The 25,726-nt window shown below is 46.4% G+C and overlaps 2 protein-coding genes across 3 annotated transcripts; one reads left to right on the forward strand and one right to left on the reverse strand.

The window, feature by feature from the left end:
• On the forward strand, positions 1-13,917 carry LOC135823981 (E3 ubiquitin-protein ligase RING2-A-like). Of its 2 annotated transcripts, none has more exons than XM_065336863.1 (14): positions 1-248; positions 1,662-1,807; positions 2,122-2,171; positions 3,281-3,368; positions 3,612-3,647; positions 5,069-5,173; positions 5,504-5,540; positions 5,950-5,970; positions 6,742-6,797; positions 7,161-7,248; positions 7,438-7,500; positions 8,248-8,356; positions 8,752-8,793; positions 13,226-13,917. In XM_065336863.1, the coding sequence occupies exons 1-14, from the start codon at positions 230-232 to the stop codon at positions 13,248-13,250; spliced, it is 885 nt and encodes a 294-aa protein (XP_065192935.1). In that variant the 5' UTR covers positions 1-229; the 3' UTR covers positions 13,251-13,917. The 2 variants fall into 2 exon arrangements, with proteins under 2 accessions (XP_065192935.1, XP_065192933.1); XM_065336861.1 differs by having other exon boundaries at positions 4-248; positions 8,277-8,356.
• Positions 13,745-25,726, reverse strand: LOC135823980 (long-chain-fatty-acid--CoA ligase ACSBG2-like). The gene is made up of 19 exons (XM_065336860.1): positions 25,433-25,726; positions 25,283-25,330; positions 24,045-24,260; positions 23,641-23,683; positions 23,183-23,265; positions 22,915-22,989; positions 22,260-22,298; positions 21,302-21,400; positions 20,811-20,882; positions 20,323-20,376; positions 19,663-19,749; positions 19,094-19,463; positions 18,032-18,101; positions 17,351-17,487; positions 16,850-16,932; positions 16,373-16,465; positions 15,523-15,607; positions 14,775-14,872; positions 13,745-14,482 (listed from the first exon to the last, which is right to left on the reverse strand). Exons 1-19 carry the CDS (start codon positions 25,481-25,483, stop codon positions 14,315-14,317), a joined length of 1,971 nt encoding a protein of 656 aa, XP_065192932.1. The 5' UTR covers positions 25,484-25,726; the 3' UTR covers positions 13,745-14,314.

Consider the following 25,726-nt stretch of genomic DNA (forward strand, 5'->3'; position numbering starts at 1 on the left):
TACACACATAACGGCTTTTTAGCGTCACTTGCACTGTCTGGTCTCCTGTTGTGTGTTTATTTCTCCTGAGTAGTTGAGTGTGCATGAGTTCTTTGTGTTTTCCATTCTTCACGGTGACTGAGTTGGCTTCGCTCGCTTTTCTCGGCTTGAGGAAGAACGGCTGTCTGTCTTATTTCTATCGTACTTTTCTGGTCGGCGCACCTTCTATTCAAGGCGAAATTCTACCGAAATGCAGAGCCAACCTTGGGGTAAGAGTTTTTAGTGTTTATCTCTCTGCTTGTTCTATCTTTCTCTTGAAAACCTGGTTCTCTTTCTCCTCCAGTGGCTCTTTCTGCCGACCAAATCGTGATTTAATTTGTTGTCTTCACGTACTGTAGAGAATAACGTTTTGAAGATAGTTGAAACTGTGCGAGTGGAATTGTTTTTGCTGTTGATTCTCCGAAGCACTCACTGTAAATGTGAAATTGACGCAGCGGTACGACTATGCATTGACAATGAAATGTGGTATTCGAACCACAATGTGTATGCTCTGTATACTATTATGCTGGCCATTGAGTTAGAATGTATCATCGATTTACGCTTGCCACGACGACAATGCATTGACAATGAAATGTCGTATTCGAACCACAATGTGTATGCTCTGTATACTATTATGCTGGCATTGAGTTAGGGATGAATGTATCATCGACTTACGCTTGCCACGATTATGAAATTCCACTCACTTCCACTACATTCGTGCTGAAATGTGAATGTTCTCTTCGCGGCGAAAATTCTGTTCTCCCATTCTCCAAATATTTGAACTTGGTCTATTCTCAGGGTGAACAATCAGACACACTGTGCTTGTATTCTTTACTTGTCTCGGTGGCCTTGCTTTCCTAGCTATCCTTGTGCATTTATTACAACCAGGCTACGCAGTAAACAGTTTCCTCTGAGACAAAAATGCGATAATACTCAAAAAGGACACACGTGACTTCAGGCTCATTACGAACATCTTGAAAGTTTTTGCGCAGTCTTATCTATTCCACAAGTAAGTTTTCATGGCGTTCCCATATCGTTGGGAAGTATGACTTTTTTTAAAACATTTACCAAAGAAGGTGAAACTTCTCAGAGGGCACTCTGATATTCGTAGGGTGAATTCCTCTTCTTTGCATTTGGCCATATGTAACTTATTACGCACTCATTAGTGTAGTGAGCCGCAGTGATTGTGTCTGTATTTTGGAAACAAAAAAAGAGTTTCGGTGCTTCTTCATTTGTTTGCGCATAAATCCCATGTATAAACGACGCGGAGACAATAGTTAGTGGACAATAGTTTCAGTACACTAATATTATTCATAGCATAAATCCATGGCTTAGGGTGAGTCTCTTCTGTACCTCCCAGGAAGAGGTCAGAATGGGCAACTGATTTCGTATGAGCCCACACGAACGATCTTCCTAGAAAGTGGGCTCATAAGAAAATGAAGGAGACCGAAGCGAATTTGCTCTTACTTATAGTAATGTCCAGTACAGGCAATAGTGCTAGTATGTTGACAACATGTGCTTTGTGCGTCTTCTTCCACTGGCTCTGTTTATCTCCCATATTCTCTCTCTCTCTCTCTCTCTCTCTCTCTCTCTCTCTCTCTCTCTCTCTCTCTCTCTCTTTCTTTCTTCCTTTCTTCCTGTAGATCTGAGTCAGTATGAACTTCACCGGACACCTCAGGAGGCCATCACAGATGGCACAGAGATCACAGTATCGCAGCGCACCCTACACAATGAGCTGATGTGTCCTATCTGCTTGGACATGCTAAAGAATACCATGACCACGAAAGAGGTACGTTGTGCATGGTGTTGAGTACGTTATGCTACATGTTGCTGTGGTGAATGCTCCTACAACACACTACATTGCTGTGTTGTGTGTGCGTGCGTGTGGCATGTGCGGAAGTGTGGAGGTGTGGCGTTGCGCCCATACCATGCCGCAAGCACATACCTGACAGCGTTGTCTGCATAGCTAAGTTGGTTGTGCTCTGCAGCACTCAGGCGCAAGTTTAACTCTATGGATTCCCACTGCTTCCATGTAGTTTGTTCATTCTCTATCCGGTGTTATGTTTTCTGTATCTTATCTGTTTCTCTGTTTTCTGATTGCAGTGTTTACACCGCTTCTGTCAAGAATGCATAACTAGAGCGTTACGTAACGTGTAAGTTCTACTCTCTCTCCTCTCTGAGACTCTCTCTCTCTCTCTCTCTCTCTCTCTCTCTCTTTCTCTCTCTCTCTCTTTCTTTCTCTCCTGCCAAAATGCTAAATGGATTGGTGTCAGCAAGCTCTGCTTTGGGAGAAGGGATGACTGCTAGCCCCCCCCCCCCCCTCTTATGAATGCACAAGTGTGATAAATTAGGATTTTCTCTTGTTCCCCTCTTGCTTGCCCCCACTCAGAAGATTATTTAGCAGCTGGACAGTCGGTTACGAGCAAGCAACTCTCTTCCAAACTCTGCATGACTCAACAACCCCCCCCCCCCCTCCCCGCAAAAGAAAAAATTGCACTATTTCGGCCATGGTCCATCTTCAGAACATGGCCACATAACCTGAAGCAAAGTGAAGGTGAAGCAGCTTGTGAAGTTAGCAGGGTATAAATGATAAACTAATATTATTATTGGTACCTTCTATTTGTCCTGGGGGTACGTGTAGTGTTTATACATCGTACCAATATTGCGTTGAACAATGATGGTAAAAACTTAAAAAGTGTGCCCAGCCAATCATGCGCCTGCGTTATCTTCTCTTTGCCTTGGCTTACACTGTCATTTTCTGATATCTGGTAATTCTTGTAACATTGGAGCAAACATGTTGGAATATATCCGTAACATGCGGAATTTGGAATTGAGTCGTTGGACCTTCTTCAGGTTACTAATTGTAAACCTTCAAGAAGCCTCCACCATTTAATTCTAGTATCAACACCAGTACCGTAAAGTACCGCCAGAGCGCCCCACCATCTCATCCTTTCGTGGCCGCCTTGTGGAGGTGGATTCCTGTCTGTAGGTCATCCGACACGGACCTTGTACAAACATTGCACATTGTGCAGTCAATCCGTACCCAGTTTACCTTCGAGCTCCATATAAAAGCATACCAAGTGTGACCTTAGTACACGTAGGTTCTCACATCGTACAAACTTAGGAGCATTCTGCCATACGATTTTCTTCCCTTGGCTGTAAAATCAAAGTGGGGCGCTCTGGCGGTACTTTACGGTACATGCGTGTCAGGATTTCGACCTCTTTTTTGTGTTTTTTGCTATTGTGTGTTGCTGCAATCTAGAAATCGGGAGTGCCCTACTTGCCGTAAGAAGCTAGTGTCCCGTCGCTCACTCCGTGCTGATCCCAACTTTGACGCTTTGATTGCAAAGGTAAGCAATGGTGTTCAGTATTCAGCTGTATTCTTTTGGTGAGTCGTCATGCTCGTGTATTCACCGCTTGGTTTCAGATTGCATGCGGTCACATTGCGGTGAGTTTGCATGATGCTGCTGCTGCTGCTCGGTGTGCTTGCTGTCCTGGCCTGACATCTTCCAGTAACACGTTCCTGTGTGTGCGCCTGTATTTGTGTACATGTGTGCCTGTATGCATACGCGGTTTGTCTGACGTATTGGCAGATTTATCCCAGTCGTGATGAGTATGAAGCTCAGCAGGTAGGCGTCAACAGCTTGATTTATTTATCTGGGTGTATGTTTGTATACTACAGTCCATTCCGAAAAAGATGAGCCTTGGCTCTGGCAAGCTTGTGTATTTTCGTGATTTTTGTTGTACACGGTGCAGTTCCGCGAGATTTGAAACTTGAAAAAGAGTCCAAAAAGGTACCTCAACTTGGGTTCGAACCGCACAATGTACTGTCATGCAAGTGGTGTGAACGGCCTGGATTTCCATGGTTTTCCCCAATTTGGTGCTTTGGTGGCAAAACCGCGCCGAAACCCTATTCTTGTTATTGCTTGCTTTTTGGAAAAAATAGACTTCAGAAATATAATTGGAAGAGCATTTCATGGGGGATTGCCGAAAAATATTGTGAAAAAACTCAAATTTTGACCCATTTATGGCCAAGGATATCTGACTATTACTAGTAGCAAGAGTACATAACCCCCCAGAGTGTGCAACTCCACTATGGGTGCTGTCCCGACAGAATTTCAAGTTGACGTCATTTTGATGATGCAATGCGCACTGTACACGGATTATCAGACGAATCCGGAACCTGTGGTTGACCGAAGCCGATCGATCCTGTACAAATTATTTCAAAGAAAAACGTGTGATGCGTTGACACCCGTACACATGTTGTAAATCACTGCTGCAAGGAGCATTGCGTCATAAATAATGACGTCAACTTGAAATTCTGTCGGGACAACAGGGTATGTGGGAGTTGCACACTCTGGGGGGTTATGTACTCTTGCTAGTAGGGCTGGGTTTGCTAGTACAAAAAAATCATCTTTTTATGAATGGACTGTGGAAAGGTGGTTCTTGACCAGGGAATTGTACGACTCCTTGTTCTCGACCCGCCCGGTACGCGAACCCGTCGAAATTTTATTTAATAATTACTGTAGCACATGATCATGACTTGATGATAGAGACACATACAGCACTGGTGCCGGGACACCAGTACAGTTCTAACGGGTGTCAGCAGCTGACTGTATAACCACTACTGTGGACGTAGTTGCCTGATTCTTGTAGTCCCGTGCATGTCTCTTCGTGTAGAGCCAGTGCCCCGTTGATACATGTAACAGGTTTGGGCCTACCTGGGTCATGAGTCAGCCAAGATGAGGTGGGATATTCCTGAAATGTGCCCACTGTTTTTCATCACGAATAGCAGCATTAGCTGTGAGGCAGATTGTTCTTTTCAGGATCCATCTCGACCCAAACCCAGTGTTTGTTAGTCTTTGCCCGGGTTACATTCAGCACTTTTCTTCTCTCTCTCTCTCTCTCTCTCTCTCTCTCTCTCTCTCTCTCTCTCTCTCTCTCTCTCTCTCTCTCTCTCTCTCTCTCTCTCTCTCTCTTGTCACAGTTATGGCATGTGCACATTATTTGTGTGAAACTGTTTGTTTATCTCTCCTTCATGTACACCCAGGAACATATGATGATGCGCATCAAGGAGCAGCACAACACCAAGGAGTTGACTGCCACGCTTACGGAAGGAATTCGCCTGCAGAAGATGAGCAATCCGCTGCGTCCGGTAAGAACAGCTTGAACTTATTGATACTGCTTCTTGGTTGTTTTGTCTGATTGGTTTGGCCATCATGTTTGATATTGTTTATTGTTCTCTCAGACATGACCCAGTGTTTGGTGCTGACGGCTGGGCAGCCCAGCCATGTCCAGACCTAAAATAGGCTCTGGTATTGTTTTCTAAGCCTTATCCACGAGAGGATATGCTTTACTTGCCACCTGTATGTACTATTTATTCGGCTTAGTGTGTGTCTGTGTCTGTGTGTGTATATGTGTGTATGTGTGTATGTGTGCATGTATGTGTGCGTGTATGTATGTGTTGGTTGGTATTGTGCTGCAGATCAAACGCTTTGGAGAGGATGATGACGAGCTAGTGCGTAAGTGACACATGCAAGGATCTGTGCACATGTGTTTGCGTGCCTTGTATCAAACTGTGTTGCCGATTCCATCACCGCCAAGGTTTCAGATGAATTCCTGCGATAGCTTCGGGACTGCAGCAAGTCAAGCTACGCATGGTGTGCTAAAATGAGAGATGCCAGGTTTTAGCAGCATGAGCGCAGGCTGCTGCTGGGCATGCAGATGGCATGTTGACGGTAGTGCACTGTGAATCGTGCCTCGCTTCACAGCTACACGTGACTTCTGTTTTGGGCCGTATGGCATTGCCTGGTGTCGGTGCTTTCTGTCTGACCCTGCTAGTATGGATGTGAAACTAACTGTGCTTCTACTCTGCTGCTGTTGCTGCTGCTGCTTCTCTGTTTTGGTATGTTTCTGTTTTGGTCATCACAGCCAAGCGAGCACGCGATGCAGGTAAATACTTGATATGGTGCCGATTGTTTCTATGGGGTGGTGATAGAGTGGGCGCTGATTTTCGCCTTCATACGTGCTGTAAACCGGTATAGTTTAGCCGTGAATATATTTAGTGAATGGACAATTCTATCTAAATGCATGACATGCACCACTAGGGATTTGCAATTTTAGCGAAATCAGTCCATCCGCTATACTCTAAGGTTTCCCTGTCGCTGAATTTTGAAGGTTTTCAGTATTTAATTTTCCAGGTTTGTAAAGCGCATCCCTCTTGTTTCTTACAGGTAGTTCTGAACTTCTGACAGTGTTACTGTCCAGTATCCACGTGCTGTGTCTCCTTGGTGTGCGTTCTCATAATGTGTGTGTGTGTGCTTGTGCGTATGTGTGCTTGTGTGTGTGTGTGTCTGTGTGGTGTTGCTGTTGTGTGTCTGTGTGGTGTTGCCGTTGTGTGTCTGTTGCCGTTGTGTGTCTGTGTGGTGTTGCTGTTGTGTGTCTGTGTGGTGTTGCTGTTGTGTGTCTGTGTGGCGTTTCTGTTGTGTGTCTGTGTGGTGTTGCTGTTGTGTGTCTGTGTGGTGTTGCTGTTGTATGTCTGTGTGGTGTTGCTGTTGTATGTCTGTGTGGTGTTGTATGTCTGTGTGGTGTTGCTGTATCTGTGTGTGTGGTGTTGCTGTATCTGTGTGGCTGTCGTGTGGCTGTGTTGCTGTGTCTGTGTGGTGTTGTATCTGTGTGGCTGTGTGCTGTTGCTGTATCTGTGTGCTGTTGCTGTTGCTACAGAGGGAGGTGACTACAGTGACTATACTGGTGAAGGTGACGTGACCCCCCAGGAACAGGTACATAAGTTACTCATAAGTCCCTCTTCTGTGTGTGTGTGTGTGTGTGTGTGCATGGTGGGCAGGTAGCTTTGCTCGTCATTGAGATATCCGCGGTTTCTGCCAGTTTTCTTGTCAATAGGTTGACGGGGAGACTGACAGACAGACCAAGTATGCCTCCATCGCCAGTACAGTAGAACTCTGATAAGCGGCACCCGCACGGGTAGCAGGAAAGTGTATTGTACAATAAGTAATTTTAAATGTACGTGGTAAATTTTCGGTGTCAGTGACCTGCCAGGCTTCAGGTGTAATGTAGAGTTAGGGGACCAGCGTTAACATGTTGTGATTCTTGGCTTCTTCCGGATGCTTTTCTTTTCTCACCAGGAGGTGGACTTGGTACTCTATCCTCACCCAGAGTGCATTGAGAAACACCTGAAGAAGAGGTTCATCAAGACTACAGCTAATGCTACAAGTGAGTCCACTATTGGAGCAGACATGCCCTGCATGTGTATGTATTTTTAATATACACCGCGGGCACACACACACACACACAGAGAATGCATTGCATGCCGTATTCGGAACATTAAATCACCATGCTGCTGGTGTACATCGGCTTCCACTAAATGCTATGCTGTGCTGTGTTTCTGCTCGGTGCTGCCAGTGTTTCATCTTGCCAAGTTCATCTCACTACGGCTCTGGTTAGAGTCACACCACAATGGGGATGGTAAGCTGATGCATGCGATGGTTGTAATTCAGAACTCTTCTCACTCCATCGTGAGGTTTCGATCACATTGAATGCTGAATGAAACGAGAGAGAGAGAGAGAGAGAGAGAGAGAGAGAGAGAGAGAGAGTAAAAGATTATACGAAAAGGACAATGGATAGGAGATGATTTGCCCTCTCTCTCTCTCTCTCTCTCTCTCTCTCTCTCTCTCTCTCTCTCTCTCTCTCTCTCTCTCTCTCTCTCTCTCTCTCTCTCTCTCTCTCTCTCTCTCTCTCTCTTTTTAATGTCTGAACACAATATGGCTATGTAACTTCAGTTATCCAAACTATTTATATACTGTATCCAGTAACATCCAGTACCGAGGGTACCGGATAACTGACACACAACTGCATGTTGTATAAAGAGTACATAACCCCCAGAGTGTGCAACTCGACTATGGATGCTGTCCCGGCAGAATTTCAAGTTGATGTCATTTTTATGATGCAATGCGCACTGTACGCGGACTATCAGACGAATCCGGAACCTGTGGTGGACTGAAGCCCATCTGATCCTGTACAGATCATTGCAAAGCAAAACTTGTGATGCCGTACACATGTTGTAAGTCACTGGTGCACGGAGCATTGCATCATAAATAATGACGTCGACTTGAAATTCTGTCGGGACAGCAGGGTATGTGGGAGTTGCACACTCTTGGGGGGGGGGGGGGGTTATGTACTCTTGGTTGAATTGATGCAGCTACAGTGATGTAGTATGTCTTGTTACTGTCATTCTACTTCAGCCACTGGGAAGCCACCACCACAGCCTGACGACACCACCAACGAGTTTGACATCTTCGTCTCTATCGATGGAGAGTTCACGGTATGGAGTAGCAACGTGTGTTGCATTGTGTTCCTGTACTTCAAACTCAGTTGAAAGTGGATAACTGCATCTGTTCTCGGTAGCGCAGTTCTGGCTATTTCCTCTGTCAAGTTCAGAGAAGTCTCGAGGCTTTTGCAGTGTCCTCTCTTAACCTACGAGTACACACAAACACACACACACACACACACGCTGTGAACAGAATGAATCAAGTCACTTGTTACACCAGCAAAAACACTCTCTTTTGAACCTAATAAGCTTGCATGTTGTTTCGTGGACCCGTGCGTGTGTGTGTGTGTGGTGTGTGTGTGTGTTGTGAGTGTGTGTTGTGCGTGTGTGTGTTGTGCGTGTGTGTGTTGTGCGTGTGTGTTATTTGTTCTTACTGTTTATGTGCTTAGGCATTGGATGGTGTGCTCACTCTTGAAGAGATCACTGGGCGGGTAAGTGAAGAGATTGAGATCACGGATTATGCCCGCAGATCGAATTGAATCGATTCGCGCTATTCACATCACCCAGGGGCGGATCCAGGAGTTTTCCAAGGGGGGTTCAATTTTTTCCCACCCTACCCACAATGACGAAATGATGACATACACATACATGTACATGATTGTATAACAAGTTCACACGTTCGCGTTATCGGTACAGCACCAAATAATACTTGAACATGCCAGCTGCTATACAAATGTAACTTCAGTACCCTGTTTTCAACACTCTGCAGCTAAAACATTATTGAAGACACGCAGCACAAGGAAGAAATTTTCAATTTCTTTACCGCAGAATAGCTGATTGGTACTTTCCGACTCCAGCAGCTTGTCTGTAATACCGTAAAGTCGCGGATAAAAGCCGGGTTTGCATACAAGCACATCGCGGATAGAAGCCTGAAAATCAAACGGGTCAAATGCATATAAGCCTGTCGCGCGTAGAAGCCTGGCTTCTATGCAAGCGCGGATCGGGTAGGTCAAGAGTGCATGCGCTATGTACGGTGCATAGTAAAACTGCCGCCATACCAGTAGTCAGTGGTAGATCTACGCGTGTCGCGCGCAGAAGCCTGGCTTCTACTGTAAAAGCAGAAATTTTCGGTGGTGTAATATTTTCGGTATTCTCCAAAATCGGCGGTTCGGTGGAGGGAAATTTTCGGTAAAACCCGTTTCCAGGTAAGTGTACTAGTACTACATGTATACAGTATTGGCTGTACCGAAATTTTCGGTGCGTTTTATTTTCGGTAAAAAGTGTCGGCACCGAAGTTACCGAAAATAAAACACCACCGAAAATTTCTGCTTTTACAGTACATGTATGTGCATACAAGCCTGGCAAAAATATCAGTGGTGCATATAAGCATGGTTTGCATACAAGCCTGGTTTGCATTAGAGCCTCGTTCAGAAAGCGGCTTATGGTTATAACTTATATAAGCCCGGCTTTTATCCGCGACTTTACGGTAATTGTCCACAATTTTGTACTCCGAGCCGCCCGATGTTGACTCCACTGTACAGTAGGTTCCATAAGGCAGGCTTCCTGCATCTTTCGTGTCTCAGTCATAATTGTCCCCAGTTCGGAGAAATTTTGATTATTGGATGATAGGACGTTGAACTTGAAGGTGATTTTCAAACTTTCGCTCTTTGTTTTACCTTTGATACTAGTGGCTACACTTTTCTTTGGAGTGTCACCAAAATTCAATGGCAGCTGGTCTTGATCCTGTCTCTTTTAGACGCTTCGAACTCTAAGAGCTCAAAAAGCATGAGCCGTGACGACAATTACAGCACTGCACGGCCACTATTCAGGCTAGTTTTTGAAACTACTTTCTTTCGAAGTTTCCGCAGCAGCTCAACAAATGCATGCACCTCTTTCTTCGAAGCGAACGCGTAGCTCTAGATCTACATTCAGTGCAGATCTACTTTATCTACAGCTACGTACAAGACAACAATGTTCAATGTCATAATTATAGATCTACCAAGCTGCATAGCTAGTGGACCGCTCCGGCCTGCAGGCGCTAGGCCATAGCATGGGGCGAGCACGTTGCACGGGCATGGGTTCGTGGTCACACCCGAACTATAGTCGGAAAAAATCAGGGGGGGGGGGTCGTTCGAACCCCCCCCCCCCCCCCCCCCTGGATCCGCCCCTGTCACCCCACGTGGATAGGGTGAATGGATTCCGAATCGATTCAAGTGCATAATCGAACGCTGACTCACTGATCATTCATGTTCTCTTTCTATTGCGCTTGCCTACGTACTGGGTTCACCGTGACCTAGACCGGTCTAGTCCTAGGGCCCATTTGAAATTTCTCACTTTTACTTGACACATGTTTGCTAACATGGATTTTTTGATCATTCCTGGATGGTTTTTGCCTCCTGAACACGATGGCATAGGTTTCGATTGCCGAATTGTGTCCGAACATGGTGAAAAACATCAAAATAGAAAAGGCCGTTATTACCATGGCAACCTAACTAGAATTGCTCCTATATCCATTTTTACTGACATGTATATGGCCAAGTAGCACCTCATTTTGCTCAGAATAAGCAGTAGATACAGTACGGCGACAAGTACTGTACTTTCACAGTGTCAAAACAAAATTTCCAAAGTGCGGTGAAACTTGGTTATTGGACATGTACATGTACATTACATGTCGCGTCGAATGTTAGCATTGAGGTACGTGTACATGTACATAGTATGTGCAGCTAGCAGGTACATGAGACTATTTACAGGCATGCATTACTATAATTATCAGACTGCAAACACGAGAGAAGCGTCAGACGGTTCGGCGTTACACTTCAAATGAGAGAATAGGTATTGTAACCCAAGTACTAACAGGAGAAGGAAAAGGTGGTAGGAAACTGTCAGAGTCTAAGGAAAGAAGTGCTATAGGACAGTTTCAACCTGAACTAATTTACTCGAAGTACGTGTAGACAATACGATAGATCTCGCAGCAATGTAAGAAGGACAACACTATTTGTATGCGATGGCAGTGCTGTAACGAAAAAATGATGAAAATGAAAATACCAAAATCCTTTGCATACTAGTAGATATTAAAACAGTCCAAACACTGGCTAGCTTGCCACTATACTTAAATGCTTTGAAAAGACTTCAAGGCTGCAGTTGGACAGCGCTCACAGGTGATTAGCTGCAGGTTGATCCCAACATTGTGATGCGAATACTTTCGCTTCCATGTGTTTCACTTTAACTGAAGTTGTTCTTCCGTCTGAGCTTTGGAAACTCTACGCCGTACAGCTGAGCCCATCTCTACTCCGCCATCTACACCATCACTGTTGGCTTTGCAGTCAGGGACAATTCTTTAGCCACTAGTACATGAGGTATTATATGAACTTGTTTTCCCTCTTCACCGCCGCTCTTGAATCGCATCAACTACGTGCCGTGATCAGTTCAGGAGAGACAAGCCATGACATTGGACATCGGACTCTTTCTTGCAGTTAGTGTTTTATAAGTATAACGGTAGTTTCACACTGCCTAGGCCCAGCCATCAAATTCTGTGACAAGGAAATGATTCTTCTACTGCTGGTGTTGCATATTGGGATAGGTTACCTCCAGGTACTCGGATTTCGTTTTTGTAACACTCCACACCACATAGCTACTCCCTCTCACTGCAGCATGGCACTCCTTAGGCAGTTGTCCTAGAGCTGTTGAGCTGGTAAATAGGCTTTGTGCAAATGGTAGCTGATCACCACGGTCGGTGTGTTCAAATCATGGTACTAACACTAGCCGCTCTTGTAGATTCGAATCAAATGCTCGTCCACTGTAACACCTCCTGTGCAGCAGTACTCACAAAGTAAATGCCTTCATTCCAGCCCGATGAAGTTAGCTAGGTCTGAAACGTTCCACGGTTGTAGATTAGTCCTATGAATAGTTACAACTGGCTTGGCAAGCTATGATGACTTTCCCCTGCTTTTCACACATAATTGTTGTGCTGCTCCTTGTTGGAATCATGCCTACTTTTCCGGGGAGCCAAGATTCCATTATAAAGAAGGTTCTGCTGAATTTAGCATCGATCCATTCGTGGACGTTCCGACAGCAAAAGCGCCAGCGAGTCAATGCAAAACTTTGAAGAAAGTGTCCAAACGAGGTAACACATTTCTCGTATGTCACAACTACACGACTTGATGTTCAATCTTTCCAACTCTCGCACAAAATCAGTGTACGCGTCGGTTCGCATCCTGTGTATGTACGGTGTTACTATAGCTCCTGGCACATAAAAGGGTAAAAACTCCCAGGTCCAGTCAATATAGTACCGAGAAAGTCTTGAAAATGCTTGAATATAGCCGATGAGAACTTAGTTTTTTCGGCAATTTGTATTCCTATCGAGGGTGATTTCGGGACCTTTGGACGCGATTGGACACGCCATACTGGGCCAAGATACTCTTGAAGACATTATCTATCAAATAACACCGAAAAATCCTTGTTAGCCAACATGTGTCAAGGCATGTATTTTAGAGGTCGATTTTTTGAATTGGCCCCAGTACTAGTCCTATTTTCATGTACTACAGTCTATGCACAGTTGAGTCGTCGTGTATACATTGGTATGCTGTTCTCGGTGAAAGTCCAAGCTGTTTGTTCTTGCGCTTCGTTCTTCGCCACCCGTCAGTACTGTATCATACTTTCCTTAGCAAGTCCACCACAGTGTTTTCTGGGCGGCAGCCATAGGTCTCCGGCTGACATAGGAAAGTACTGTGTGACACATTGACAGTCTTCTCGGTTTTCTCCTTTTCCTTGCCTGTTGGCCTTTGGAGGCTTCACTACAGCCAACTAAAAATAAGAATACCACCAGCAAGGTAATAGGTGCTGCAATTCGGTGAGATGTTATCTCCCAATTTTCGCCTTCGGTGCTTTATTCTACGTGTCTATTTTTGTGCCATTGCTGTACAGTATTGGAAGAACGTCTCTGATATGAAGCCAGTCGAACTGTTCTACCTGCGCATCTAGAACTGCCTTCCAGAGACCGCTCCTTTCCCCAGCATCATCATCGGGAGAAGTGCGTGTGGTGCTGGTGGTCATGCTGAAACAGATTGGCTAAGATGCGTGTGCTGATTTGCATGGTTTACTCTCATATGCTAGGAGCGTGTAAAGTTTGTATAGAGCGTAGTGACGTTGCAAATCATCTTGCTGGCACTGTTCCTTGGCCGGAACGAAGTGAACATACGTTATCTTGCTGGCACTGTTCCTTGGCTGGAACGGAGTGAACATACGTTGTTAAGACTGCCAACTTTCATGTTGTATGTGTGTGCTAATGCTGAAATGTTTGTTCGTTGCTGTATATACCAGTCTGCTGCTTGTAAATACTACTTATACGGAGAGGTTCTTTTTGTAGCCATGATTACGCCGTGTGGATATAATATACAGTCATATGTACCTTATTTCCCGGTCTAAATCTTTATTGCTTACAAAGCTGCAACAATGGGAAATTCATGAAATATCAACAAAAAAAATTCATGTACTTAAAAAACCTGTTTCGCCTAACTTTCACATACTGCTTATTAATCTCATTGTGTCAAATATCTGAGTAGTATGTGAACATTACATTACATTACATGTCTAGAAGAGATCTAGACGACGTGGTATCCAGTTTTGCGTGTTTGTGTGTGTGTGTGTGTAGTGGGTATGAAAGAATGTTGAATAAATGAAATGGGATCTAAATATGGTCTGTGCACACATGCAGCCAGACAAAAGACTAGGGATAGATAGCAAGCACTGATAAAAAAAGGGACAGAATGTTCAATGGTTGTACCCAGCAGCCAAGAAATGAAATGGGATCTGAATATGGTCTGTGCACACATGCAGCCAGACAAAAGACTAGGGATAGATAGCAAGCACTGATAAAAAAACTAGAACTAAAGCGAAAACTAACAACAGACGACTAACAGAGATGGGGCCATCGCAAGTAGCTCTCGCCGAAGTTGTCTCCAGCCGATGACTCTCTTCGGGGACACACAGAGAGCACTTTGTGACGTGGTTTGTTTAGTTGGATGCTGCTGCTGCCGCTGCACCAGCTGGTGGGGCTGCTTCTGCATAGATCTGACAGATGATGTCATCGTAGCGCTTTGCAACAATGTTACGCTTCAGCTTGAGGGTCTCCGTAATCTCGCCGCCATTGACAGAGAAGTCAACAGGGAGGATGACGAATTTCTACGTGCACACACACACACCGTAAAGCCGTAAGACCGAAGCCATGAACCAACACTTGCCTATTCAACAGAGAAACATTCCTACAGCTTGCAACGGCAATCAGTGAACGTTTGAACAGGTGCCGAATTTCCCGAGTTTCATTGTTTACTACCCAACCACACACGCACGCATGCGTGCGGCACATGCGTGCGGCAGATGGCGACGCGAAAAGAACTGCCATCTTACCGGCATGCATAGCATGCAACACTTAGTACAATGCAAGACGCGCACCACAAACCGACAAAGCACATACCTGAATCTTCTGTGCATTGGACACGGCAAACTTGTTGGCCTCGACACGCCCATCCTCCAGGTATTGGCGGATCTTGTCACATTTCTGTGCTTCCTCCACTATATATATACACACAGGAGCAGTGAGACACCAGCGCAACAAAAAAGAGTACATATTAAAATAAATCTATGGTTTTAGCATCGGAAATTAACTTCACGGTTCGCGTTAGACTCGGTTAGACTGAGTTTTGACTGAGTTTTTCACCCGTAGGAACGCCACCTCCCTGCAAAGACCAAAGGCGCAGATGCAGCTCTTTTATAACGGGAAAAGCACACATAAGTAGCGGATGGACCTGCCCGACAAATTAATAGGATAAATGTTCACTGTTCTACTCATACTTCAAGTAGGTGAGAGAACGTAGTGTGTGTGTGTGAGTGTGTGTGTGTGCGTGTGTGTGTGTGTGTGTGTGTGTGTGTGTGTGTGTGTGTGTGTGAGAGTGTGCAGGATGACTGGTTTTAGTAAGCGCGGTCCTGAAAAGGAGAAAGTGAAATGGGGCACGCGTGCTTGTCATGCCGTACCATTTGCATCATAGAAATGACGTAAACTTGAAATCCTGTTCGGACAGCACCGTACGCGGGAGTTGCACACTCCCTTCTGCTGGGCACCTTTTTTGACCTCTTTTCAACAAAACAGCCCTAGTGGCATAAAAAAGTGTTTGCTTTCATGCAACAAGTCTGACTGTTGTATAGTTCATTACGACTGCACTGACCTGTTGTTGCAGCACTTCCAATGGACTGCAGAACTGGCTTGACGTCATCAGCTAGGTCACTGGTTGGATTACCTTCTTCATTCAACTGAAATGGACGACAAAAACGGCAAAAAAACATTCAGCAAAATCAATGTGACTGTAGACAAAGAACAGCAAGGGAACACCTGATGATTGCATAAGCATGAAACTAGCCTTGCCAATGTCATTCTGTGCAATACGCTCTGCCTCCGCGGTATTGAGCACTGTCAGCACACTGGGTACATCCTCCGGTGCTACTGCAGCCATGTACATGTATGTACACGTGCCACGCACCGGTGGAAATAGAGCATGGCAGTACCCAATGGGACAGGTGGCGAGTAAATTCGGCTGCGGTCACACCTTTGGACTTGTTATCACCGGCGCTCAGCTGGCTTGTGTGCTCCCTGTCGAGCGGTCACACCAGACATCGAATGCAAAGCTTGAATGGCTTGTTTTTTTGCCCGCCAAAATTTGAATATCTCCAATACACCAACGTTCGCAAGAAATCAGAAAGCAGAACAGTGGTGATCTACAACTTGTGTTCAGTTTTCATGAAGTAAAAATCAACAGCAACAAGAATGTCACTTTCAGCCACTTGTACAAGCTGTGGCTGAAACAAGCGGGAAAAAACGGCTGAGAGTCCACCACGGTTGAAAGTCGTTTGCAGGACATTTTTCAGCCATTTCCATGGTAAACAAGCGCTTTTTCCCGGCTGAATGGCTGAATCGAGCTCAGTGTGACCGCGGCCTTAGGCGTGATTTCATGAACAACAGTCCACCAGTGCTTGTGAAATCATCAGAAGAGCAGAGTTGTTGCAGCAGCAGTAGCTCACCTTGACTTTGAGCGTGACCAGCATGGACAGGAAACGCTGCTTGTCACCAATCACCATCACGTTCGACAGCAGCGGCATCACCTCCTTCATTTTCTGTGCTCGCACACACATGCACACAGACATACACACACAGACACACGCACCACACACACAGACACACGGGAGAACCGCAGCAGCAGTAACAGTACTAAGTAAGATGTAAGTTAACGGCCGCCCATCCACCACACACAACACAATATTCCAGAAACATGCCAACTGTGGACAGGTGGCTAGTCTTGATAGGAGCAGGGACTACTCCCTGGTCAGGAGGGCAAGCAACATTGGCTAGGTGGAAGCTAGGTGGTTGCTAGGTTTTTTACATGGCAAATCTAGCAAAAAAGCGCAACACAGTCTACCACAACCTGCTAGAAGTACATACGAAAAGTACATTCTGTACGCACATGGCCACATCACCAGAAGTCACCAAAAACAACTTACATTCTCGATTGGCACCGGTGCAACGTTCTCACCGCCAGCAGTGATCAGCAGCTCCTTCAAGCGACCTGTGATGTGCAGAAAACCTACAGGGAGTACACACACACACAAATACACACACACACCAGCAATAGTAGGCACAACTGAGTCACCGTGTATACATTGGTATGCTGTGATTGGTGAAATTCTAGCCTGGTCGTTCTTCGGCACCCCACAGTACTGTACAGTGGTCAGTGGTCAGTGACTGTGATGACCAGAGCACAGTGCACAAGAGGTACACAAAGCCCTGACTTTCCTGTGTGTACCTCTTGTGCGCAGAGCATTTCGGTGATACATGAGCAGAGGCGACGCACTGGAGACTATTACGTGTACATCAGGGCAGTGTAGTCTCTCTGGGGAAGCTGAATGTGCACACACGCAAAGAGCAACAGAACATGCTCCCCCCCCCCCCCCACACACATACTCATGTGCTAGACACCCGTACCAATGAAGGATAAGACTCACCATCTTCATCGACCTTGCCAATGTCCCCGGAGTGCAGCCAACCCTCTTCGTCAACGGCCTCTCTAGTCTTCTCCTCGTTGTTCAAATAGCCGAGGAAGATGTGGCGGCCGCGGTAGCAAATCTCACCATTGCCATCCCTGTACGCAACAAGAACACGCAAGGATACAAGAATAGTTTAGTACAGTGGTGGTCCCTCCATGATCCCACACCATTCTCCATGATCCCACACCATTCTCCATGATCCGACACCATTCGTGTTCAGAAAATTCTGCTGGATTAGGGACGGTGCTGGATTGACAGAATCTGATTTACTGCTGCAATGTGCATGAAGTCAAGAGGACACTTTGGCTATTGACAATTATGGTGGTTTATACAGGTGCTGGTTGATAAAGTGCTGGATTGCAGAGGGACGACTGCAAGAAGAGGACATTTCGGCCACTGGAATCTATGCTGGTTTATAGAGGGTGTTGGGACGACCGTATTCTTTCATTACACGTTACTTTTGAAGACAAGACGCAAAAGCACTAACGTGCACATGTGCTAGGACCGACATGATGAGATGATGGCTATGGCAATTCAAGAGAATTGCTGTTGCTGGTGAGCCAATTGCTGTCTGGTTTCATTACATGCTGAGTGTGTGCATGTACGAGTGTGTGTGTGCGTGCGCGCGTGTGCACTCACTCGTCTGGGCTCAGGATCTTCATCTCTGTTCCGTTCATCTTGGCTCCGCAAGACCCAAGGCGATGCATGCCTGCAGTACACAGCACAACACACCAACAGAACAAACATGATTACATGCACATCATCGGAATTGGTGATTTTTTAAACGAAGGCCTTTCAGCCCTTTTTCAAAAATTCAAGAACTTTTGAAGGGGTTTTCAAAATTCAAGCACTTTCAAGGCTTTCAAGGCCCTGTGCGAAACCATGGGTGATAGCACAAGAACAGAGAGTTTTTAATGAACTACAAGCTACAACAGCTAACACACGCTACTCACTCCAACCAGAAAGCTAACACACACCAACAACACAACAGAGATGGTAGGAAATCCAGTGGCAGCAGCAAGCACATGCACACATCATGGAGCAAGTGTAGTAAGTTGTATTATCTCTCTCCTAAACCGAAGCCCAAAGTTGTATTACTTGCAGCAGCAAGAGTCCGGGGGATTATGGACTCTTGCTTGCAGTCATAGGACTATCTCCCTTTTAAATTAGATAATAGTCCCTCTTCCTGTGTAAGAATAGACCAAATGCTTTGATACAAGAGTGCATGGGGGTTATGTAATATGGCTTGATAGGATAAGCCTCTCTTCCTGTTGTATTAAAGTCCATATTTATGTTGTGAGAGCATATTTGGAGAACCCTACTGTGCATGTAACGTCGTTGACCCTGTATTTAGAAAAAGTGATCCTGTCTGCTTTAATATATCCTTGGCCTGCAACACAAGCTAGAGAGAATGAACTGGTGCTGGTGCTGGTCAGGTTTGATTGCAGGGAGCCCAAACTTGGAGAACACCAACAATACAGGCAATACCCTCCTGAAGACTGCATGCATCTCCATCAGCCCAGGAGAGCAGACCAAACGTACTGGCTGCACAGCATACGCTGAACAACATCCGAGAGAGAGAGAGAGAGAGAGAGAGAGAGAGCCCTTGTTCATATGAGCAAGAAGTCGTAAGAACGGAGGAGAACCAGGTGCAGTAACTCACTGGGAGTTGCCACAGGCAGTCTGCAGTGCGGTCCTTACCTTCACGAGATATGGTCTGCGGCCCGGTGCACTCGCTCATGCCGTACACCTCGAAGATGGGAATACCAACGGAGAGGAAGAACTCCAGCGTTGACTTGCTGATGGGTGCTGCGGCTGTGTACATACCACGGCACTCGTCCAGTCCCATCTTCTGCTTGATAGTCTCAAAGACCATCTTGTTGGCAAACCACCAGCCGAACGGAGTCTCGCCACCCTTCTGCTTGGAATAGCCGCCCTCCAGACCAATTCCACGTGCCCAGCGGCCAATAGCACCCTTCACACCGCCAGTCGCATCCATCTGCGAGCGCAGGCCAACCTCGATCTTCTCCCATACGCGTGGTACGCCGAGGAAGAGCGTTGGATGCACAGCCTGCACACATGTGTGAGGGCATACACACACAGACAAGCGCATGCACACACACACAAACATACACACATTGTCATCTAGCCTACAAAACACACCTGAGGGAAAAGCAGAACACAAAGAATGAAGACGTATCCATCATTGTCTAGAGACAACACCTTGCCCCCCCCCCCCCCACACACACACGCGCACACCAAGAACCTACATGCAGAGTCTTGCGCAACGAGCCCTTGAGTGCATCTGGCTGGGCAAAGTGCACCGAGGCTCCGACTGACAGCGGCGAGTGAATATCCTGCAGCGGAAGAAGCACAACATTCAAATGCATCTTAGAATGGATTGATAGAATTCATCACCCAATGATACCGACCACTGTGAAAGCAAGGGAGCAATAGCTGGTCACAGCAAAAAAAGACGCGGGGGAAAGACGGAATGATCAAGCTACGTTCCGTTTGTTATACGGTGGAGCCCGGGGGATAATACCACATGAGGGTTGGCAAGAGGTTACATCACCCATCCAGCGTCACCGCCCACAAGACCCCGGAGTCTACAGCTGCTGGTTGAGACAAAGCGGGCTATGAATAGTTGATCAGTTGACATCAGCACAAGTAGGGTGCTAGTTGCTTGCAAGGACGACACTTGCAATGTACTGTGTATCGCCTAACGTTACAAGGTGCGGTAAGGAGTCAACTGACTAGAGTTCTATGCCAAAGGTCCCAGGCAATCGTCAGACAAGGTAAAGGTGCCTAACGTTTGCTCCTACAGCACCTACAGTGATCTGTGATCACCCGACAGTCTGTCATGCACAAGAAATGCGTGGGCAATCCTCCCGCTTCTCACTGCGCTGGCCCATTCACCCTACACTTACGTTAACTTGTGCGGCGACGTGACTGAGTGGCAGGTAGGTGATAATCCTGTCAGTCTACTCAATGTGAAAGAGCACACACACACACACACACACACACACACACACACGCACAGACACACACACACACACACACAGAGAATGGAGGACAGTAGCACAATGTTTTCACAAAAGCCTACCTTGCAACCTAAATATCTAAACACACAACAGCATAACTAGCTTGTACCCTACAGTAGTGCACAGCTCTTTACGACTCCTAACGACACATGTGCCAAGATGCTACCAATCTCCATAACACAACGATACACGAAGACAAAAACATAATTATATACTGAGTTGAGATCAGAGAAGCACATCGCAACGGACAACAAGTGAAGTCTGGTTGTGCAACACCAGTGGGAAAACCCCAGTGGACAAACACCAGCCCCAGTACATGCCAGCGCTCCGAATACTCCAAATGCTTCAAACGGCGGCACATTGTGACTACTCACATGGGAGACATCGGCTGTTGCCGCCAGTGCACGTCCAGTCCAGGTGATGTTGTCATGTGTTACCATGACAGCCTGTAGACACGACGACAGTGGTACAGTGCAGTGCAGGGGTGGATGACGGCAGCACAAACAATACAAAAAGAGGCAGACATGGGAACAATGGCGGGAAGCCTAATTTGGCTGCTACTCAGAACTTTCATGCAGAGCCTAAAGATATTGCGCACAACAGCAGAAACAGCAGAGACACCCCACGGAAAAAACCGTGACATACTCGTATTTCTGTAGATTCACCAGCAGCATAGTAGGAGATAACTATAGCCCAATGGTGTCTATCACAAACAGACACACACACACACCAGCATGCAACAGACTTTGGAACTCTTTCAAGTTTGCGACGCAGATGAAACTATGTATTTTATTCGCATGATCGTCAGTGGCAGACAGAACTCAGCCAGGGTTCAATAGCATGCATGAACAGCCTAATTACTGACCTTTGGGTTACCGGTTGTGCCCGACGTGTAGATGAGGGTGCAGACATTCTCTGGTTTCTGCGCCTCAATTCGCTCATCTAGATCTGCATCTGTCACATCCTGCACACCAACAGATAAGGAAAGGGAAAGTTAACATAACATACGGCATTAGACTATAACCAGTAACAAATTTGTACTTCGGATTCGTTATTTTAGGCTCACTGCACTGCCCTGCCCCCCCCCCCCCCCCCCCCCCCCCTCATCTCTTTACTCCAAGTATGTAGAGGTAGGTTGCACTATCCTTTGCCTTTGGCAAATGTAGTTCATGCAGCCTCATAGCATCCTGTATGAAGAGATTCTCAAGGGGCATGTCTGCTCAAGCAGCTCAGACAGACTGCACATGACTTTGCTCTTCACCAAGTCAACAGCAGAATGCATGCACATGTACTGACAGTACTTGAGCTAGCAACCCCCCCCCCCCCCCCCCCACTAGCACTCAGGTCACATCACATTCCTACTCACATACTTATGCTGCAACCCTCCTCCTCCTCCACACCTACTTACACGTATACACAGCTATAGAATGTGCAGGTACCTAGCTACATGCATGTGTGCAGTCTCCAACTCTGCTTCAAGTACACATGGAACAATCACATACTTCATGACAACAACAACTGTCAAGTGGTTCCTTGCAACAATGCACTGTTATACCCGTAACCCCATGAAGTGCATGAAACATTGTAAGGCCCACCCTCATACTATGATTAGATAGTAGTCCCATCAGGGGGGGGGGGGGGGGGAGTCCAAGTACCCCACAGTTGCTGTGCTGAGCCCCGGCATTACACATGCTGTGCTGCTACAATGGGACAGCATGCCTCCATGACAATGATCAACAATGGGGACACATATCAAGAGCAGGAGGAGAGCAGGTGCAATGGTGCAAGTTAGTCTTGGGCACGCGTTCACATGCAACACTGACCTTGCCCTGCTCAAGGAAGTCGGTCCATGTGAAGACGTTCTACGCAGCACAACACATCAAAGAACAAGCCACCACACATCATGTGAACACTGCAAGCATAGCAGCAGCAGTAGCAGCAGAGTACAGGGGTGTTCTTTGGGGAGGACTCCAGCAGTCCCCATGGCCATGGCAATGAGTACATGCTTCAGAACCCTTACCCGGTACCCGGAAGCACCATAGCACTATAAATATTCCGGTGTTGAAACTCATGGGAGAACTGGTATACTTATGTACAGTGCCACCACCACCACCATGCTACTGGTATACATTGTACATATAATATTATGTGCTGACGGCACAGTGGGGCATACGGGTAGTCTAGGTCGGACGGGGAATGAAACAGGTAGAGGGCGCATGGGCCCTGTCTGTACAAATACACAGTGACCCCTCATGTAACCCCACCATGTACCATGGCACACCAATGAGAGGTAACAGCAAACCAGCATGGTGAGATGAGCACACACACACACACACACACACACACACACACACCACACACACACACGTACACACACACGTACACACACACACACACACACACAAGGTACATGTATAACCACACTGATTCATCCAAACAATGACATGGCCATACGGCGGCCAGTCACATGCTGCTTACATCTCTCTTCTGCTCCTCCTTCACTTCTCCCTTGTACTGGACAATAGCCTTGACCTTCGGGCAGGAGTCCAGGATCTAAAAAAAAAGCACACATCCACACACACATGCGCGCGCGCGCACACACACACACACACACAGATAGGCAAAGGTTGGCGCCAGGGATAATGCAGTAGCAGAAAGATCCAATAAAACCATGCAGAACATAGCTAACTTAGGAATTGGGACAATGCAGAAATGGCTGCACTTGCACACATCGTCGTTGACTCACCTGCAAGATCTTGCCCAGCTGGTGGGCGTTCTCCACAATCACCACCCCAGTTGAACTGTCCTCGATAATGAACTGACATGCCTCTGCAGGGAGAAGACGAGGAGACGAACAACCATCAACAGAACGGCATGCGTGCAATCGACTAACTTGCAAGCAACAACGTGAGATCTAAAAATGTCCGCAGGCCCTTCCATGGGCGGTCTTGTCGTCTTGTCGTACACAGTTGCCTGGGATTGTGAATGTTATAAACAAGACAGTACTAAATGATGTACTATTGGCACCACAGATCATCATGTGTATGCATGCAAGCAGATACCATAGCACCTGCCTTCAGCACTACTCCACAAGGGTGAACTGCCTAACTACACGGGGGGGGGGGGGGGGGGGGGGGGAGGTTGAATAATTGGTAGAGAATGGTGCTGTTGTCACAAACAAAAACTTCACAAACAAAAACTTACGTGGGCTGTTTGTGCTGTAGATTCCGGAGGCAACTCCGCCGGTCTGTAATCAAAAAACAGACAGACAGACAGACACACAGACAGACAGACAGACAGACAGACGGACACACACAGATAGTAACTAACCAGCACAGGATATCATTTCAAAGAGAAAAAAAAGGACGGCCACAAATTCTCTGATGCAAAATTCACTTTCACATTCGTGCACATTAGAACTGAAAAACACCACCAATGCACCAGGCACAGGGGGAGGGGAGAGAGAGAGAGAGAGAGAGAGAGAGAGAGAGAGAGAGAGAGAGAGAGAGAGAGAGAGAGAGAGAGAGAGAGAGAGAGAGAGAGAATGGCCCAGCATATCACAATCAAAAACGTAGTTCCCGGCTCAGCGGAAAGGCAATTATACACACCAGGATACTGGCGAGGTCGGAGATGAACCATTCGGATGAGTTGAAGCCGATGATGCTGACGGCAACGCCCTGCTTGACGCCAAAGTGCATGAGCGACTTGGCGGCGCAACGACACTGGTCATAGTACTGCTGGTACGTGATCACGTGCTTCTCGTCGCCCTTGTACTCCACCAGCGCCGGCTGATCACCATGCAGAGATACGGTGTTCTTGAAGACCTGAGACAAACCAACAAGGTTGTTAACCAATAACACAACATGAGAAGAAGAGAGATACACGGTGCAGTGCCGTGAGACTTGAAACTTGAAAAAGGGTTCAAAAAAGGTACCTCAACTGGGGTTCGAATCGCACAATGTACTGTTATGCAAGTGGTGCGAACGGCCTGGATTTTCATGGTATTTCCCCAATTCAGTGCTTTGGCGGCAAAACCTGGCCGATGTCCTATTCTCGTGATATGGCTTGTTTTTCGGAGAAATAAACTTCAGAATCATAATTGGAAGAGGATTCCACGGAGATTGGCAAAAAATTGTGAAAAACTCAAAATTTGACCCTTTTATGGCCAAACGCTAGGATATCATCTTTTTATGAATGGACTGCAGACCGAGTATTAGTTGCTCTACATGTACAATACATGTTTTTCGATTTTGACAGCATGTTACAAGGCGAGGACGCGTAGTGCTCCTGACTACAGCCATAACCCGGTTGGCAGAGTCCCGGTCTTGCGACCATTTGAACCGTATTGGGAAAACCCAGGTTCGGACCCTCGTTACTCTAGGGGTTGGTAGGATTTAGAAATTTTCTTTTTTTGTTGTAGAAGTCGTCGTGTTGCCGCCGCAGTATTGTTCACGTTGTCGCGTTGCTGCCGCTGTAGGGATTACGTCTGGAAAGGAGTTTGTGATTGTGATGTTGTTATTTTCTTGTCTTGAAACATGCTGTCAAAATCGAAAAAACATGTTAAACTACCAGGCAAGGCTTCTGTGTATATACCATGTACAATACATGTAGAGCCAAGCTTGGTCGTTTGGGTGTCGTGAATCAAACATAGGCTTGACCAAATATGGCAAATAAAAGTCCCCATCTGTGCATGCAGCCTTTGCCATGTAGATCCTAGCAGTATTAGTACTAGTACTAGTAGTAGACAAGGCAAAATATTCCATGAACGGGACCCCGCTTTGGCTCTATCCCCTGGTTCATCACCAGTGCACTATATCTGATACAAATTCCAGAAATCCGCCCTTACCTGATGTATTGTGATCGGTTCAGCTGCTTCTATACCTTTCTCGCCGACCTAAAAAAACCAAATCAACCGCCAATCAATATTCAATTCATTGCGAGAAAAGAAGAGAGCACTGGGCGCAAGATACCATGGGCTAAATTGGTGGGAACTGACCTTGATAGGCACACAGCCATCAATTTCTGTACAGCTGTGATCGGTTTTCATGATCGCGATGGCCCAGCGAAGCTTGGACTGGTTATGGACAGCGGATTTCTTTCAAGGTGACGCCTGGGAATACTACAGCGATTCTTGCTGGCACAGGCTTCAACAGTCAACAAACTGGTTCCAGGCCTTGCAGCTTGATCAGCTCGAACTCAAAATTCAAACGCGCGTGCCAAAATGTCGTACTTCCGCGTACAAATGCACATGACCTTTGACAGCAGACTGTATCGAGAGTCGAGACAATCA

This window comes from Sycon ciliatum, chromosome 8 (genome assembly GCF_964019385.1).
Source record: "Sycon ciliatum chromosome 8, ocSycCili1.1, whole genome shotgun sequence".
Lineage (NCBI taxonomy): Eukaryota > Metazoa > Porifera > Calcarea > Leucosolenida > Sycettidae > Sycon > Sycon ciliatum.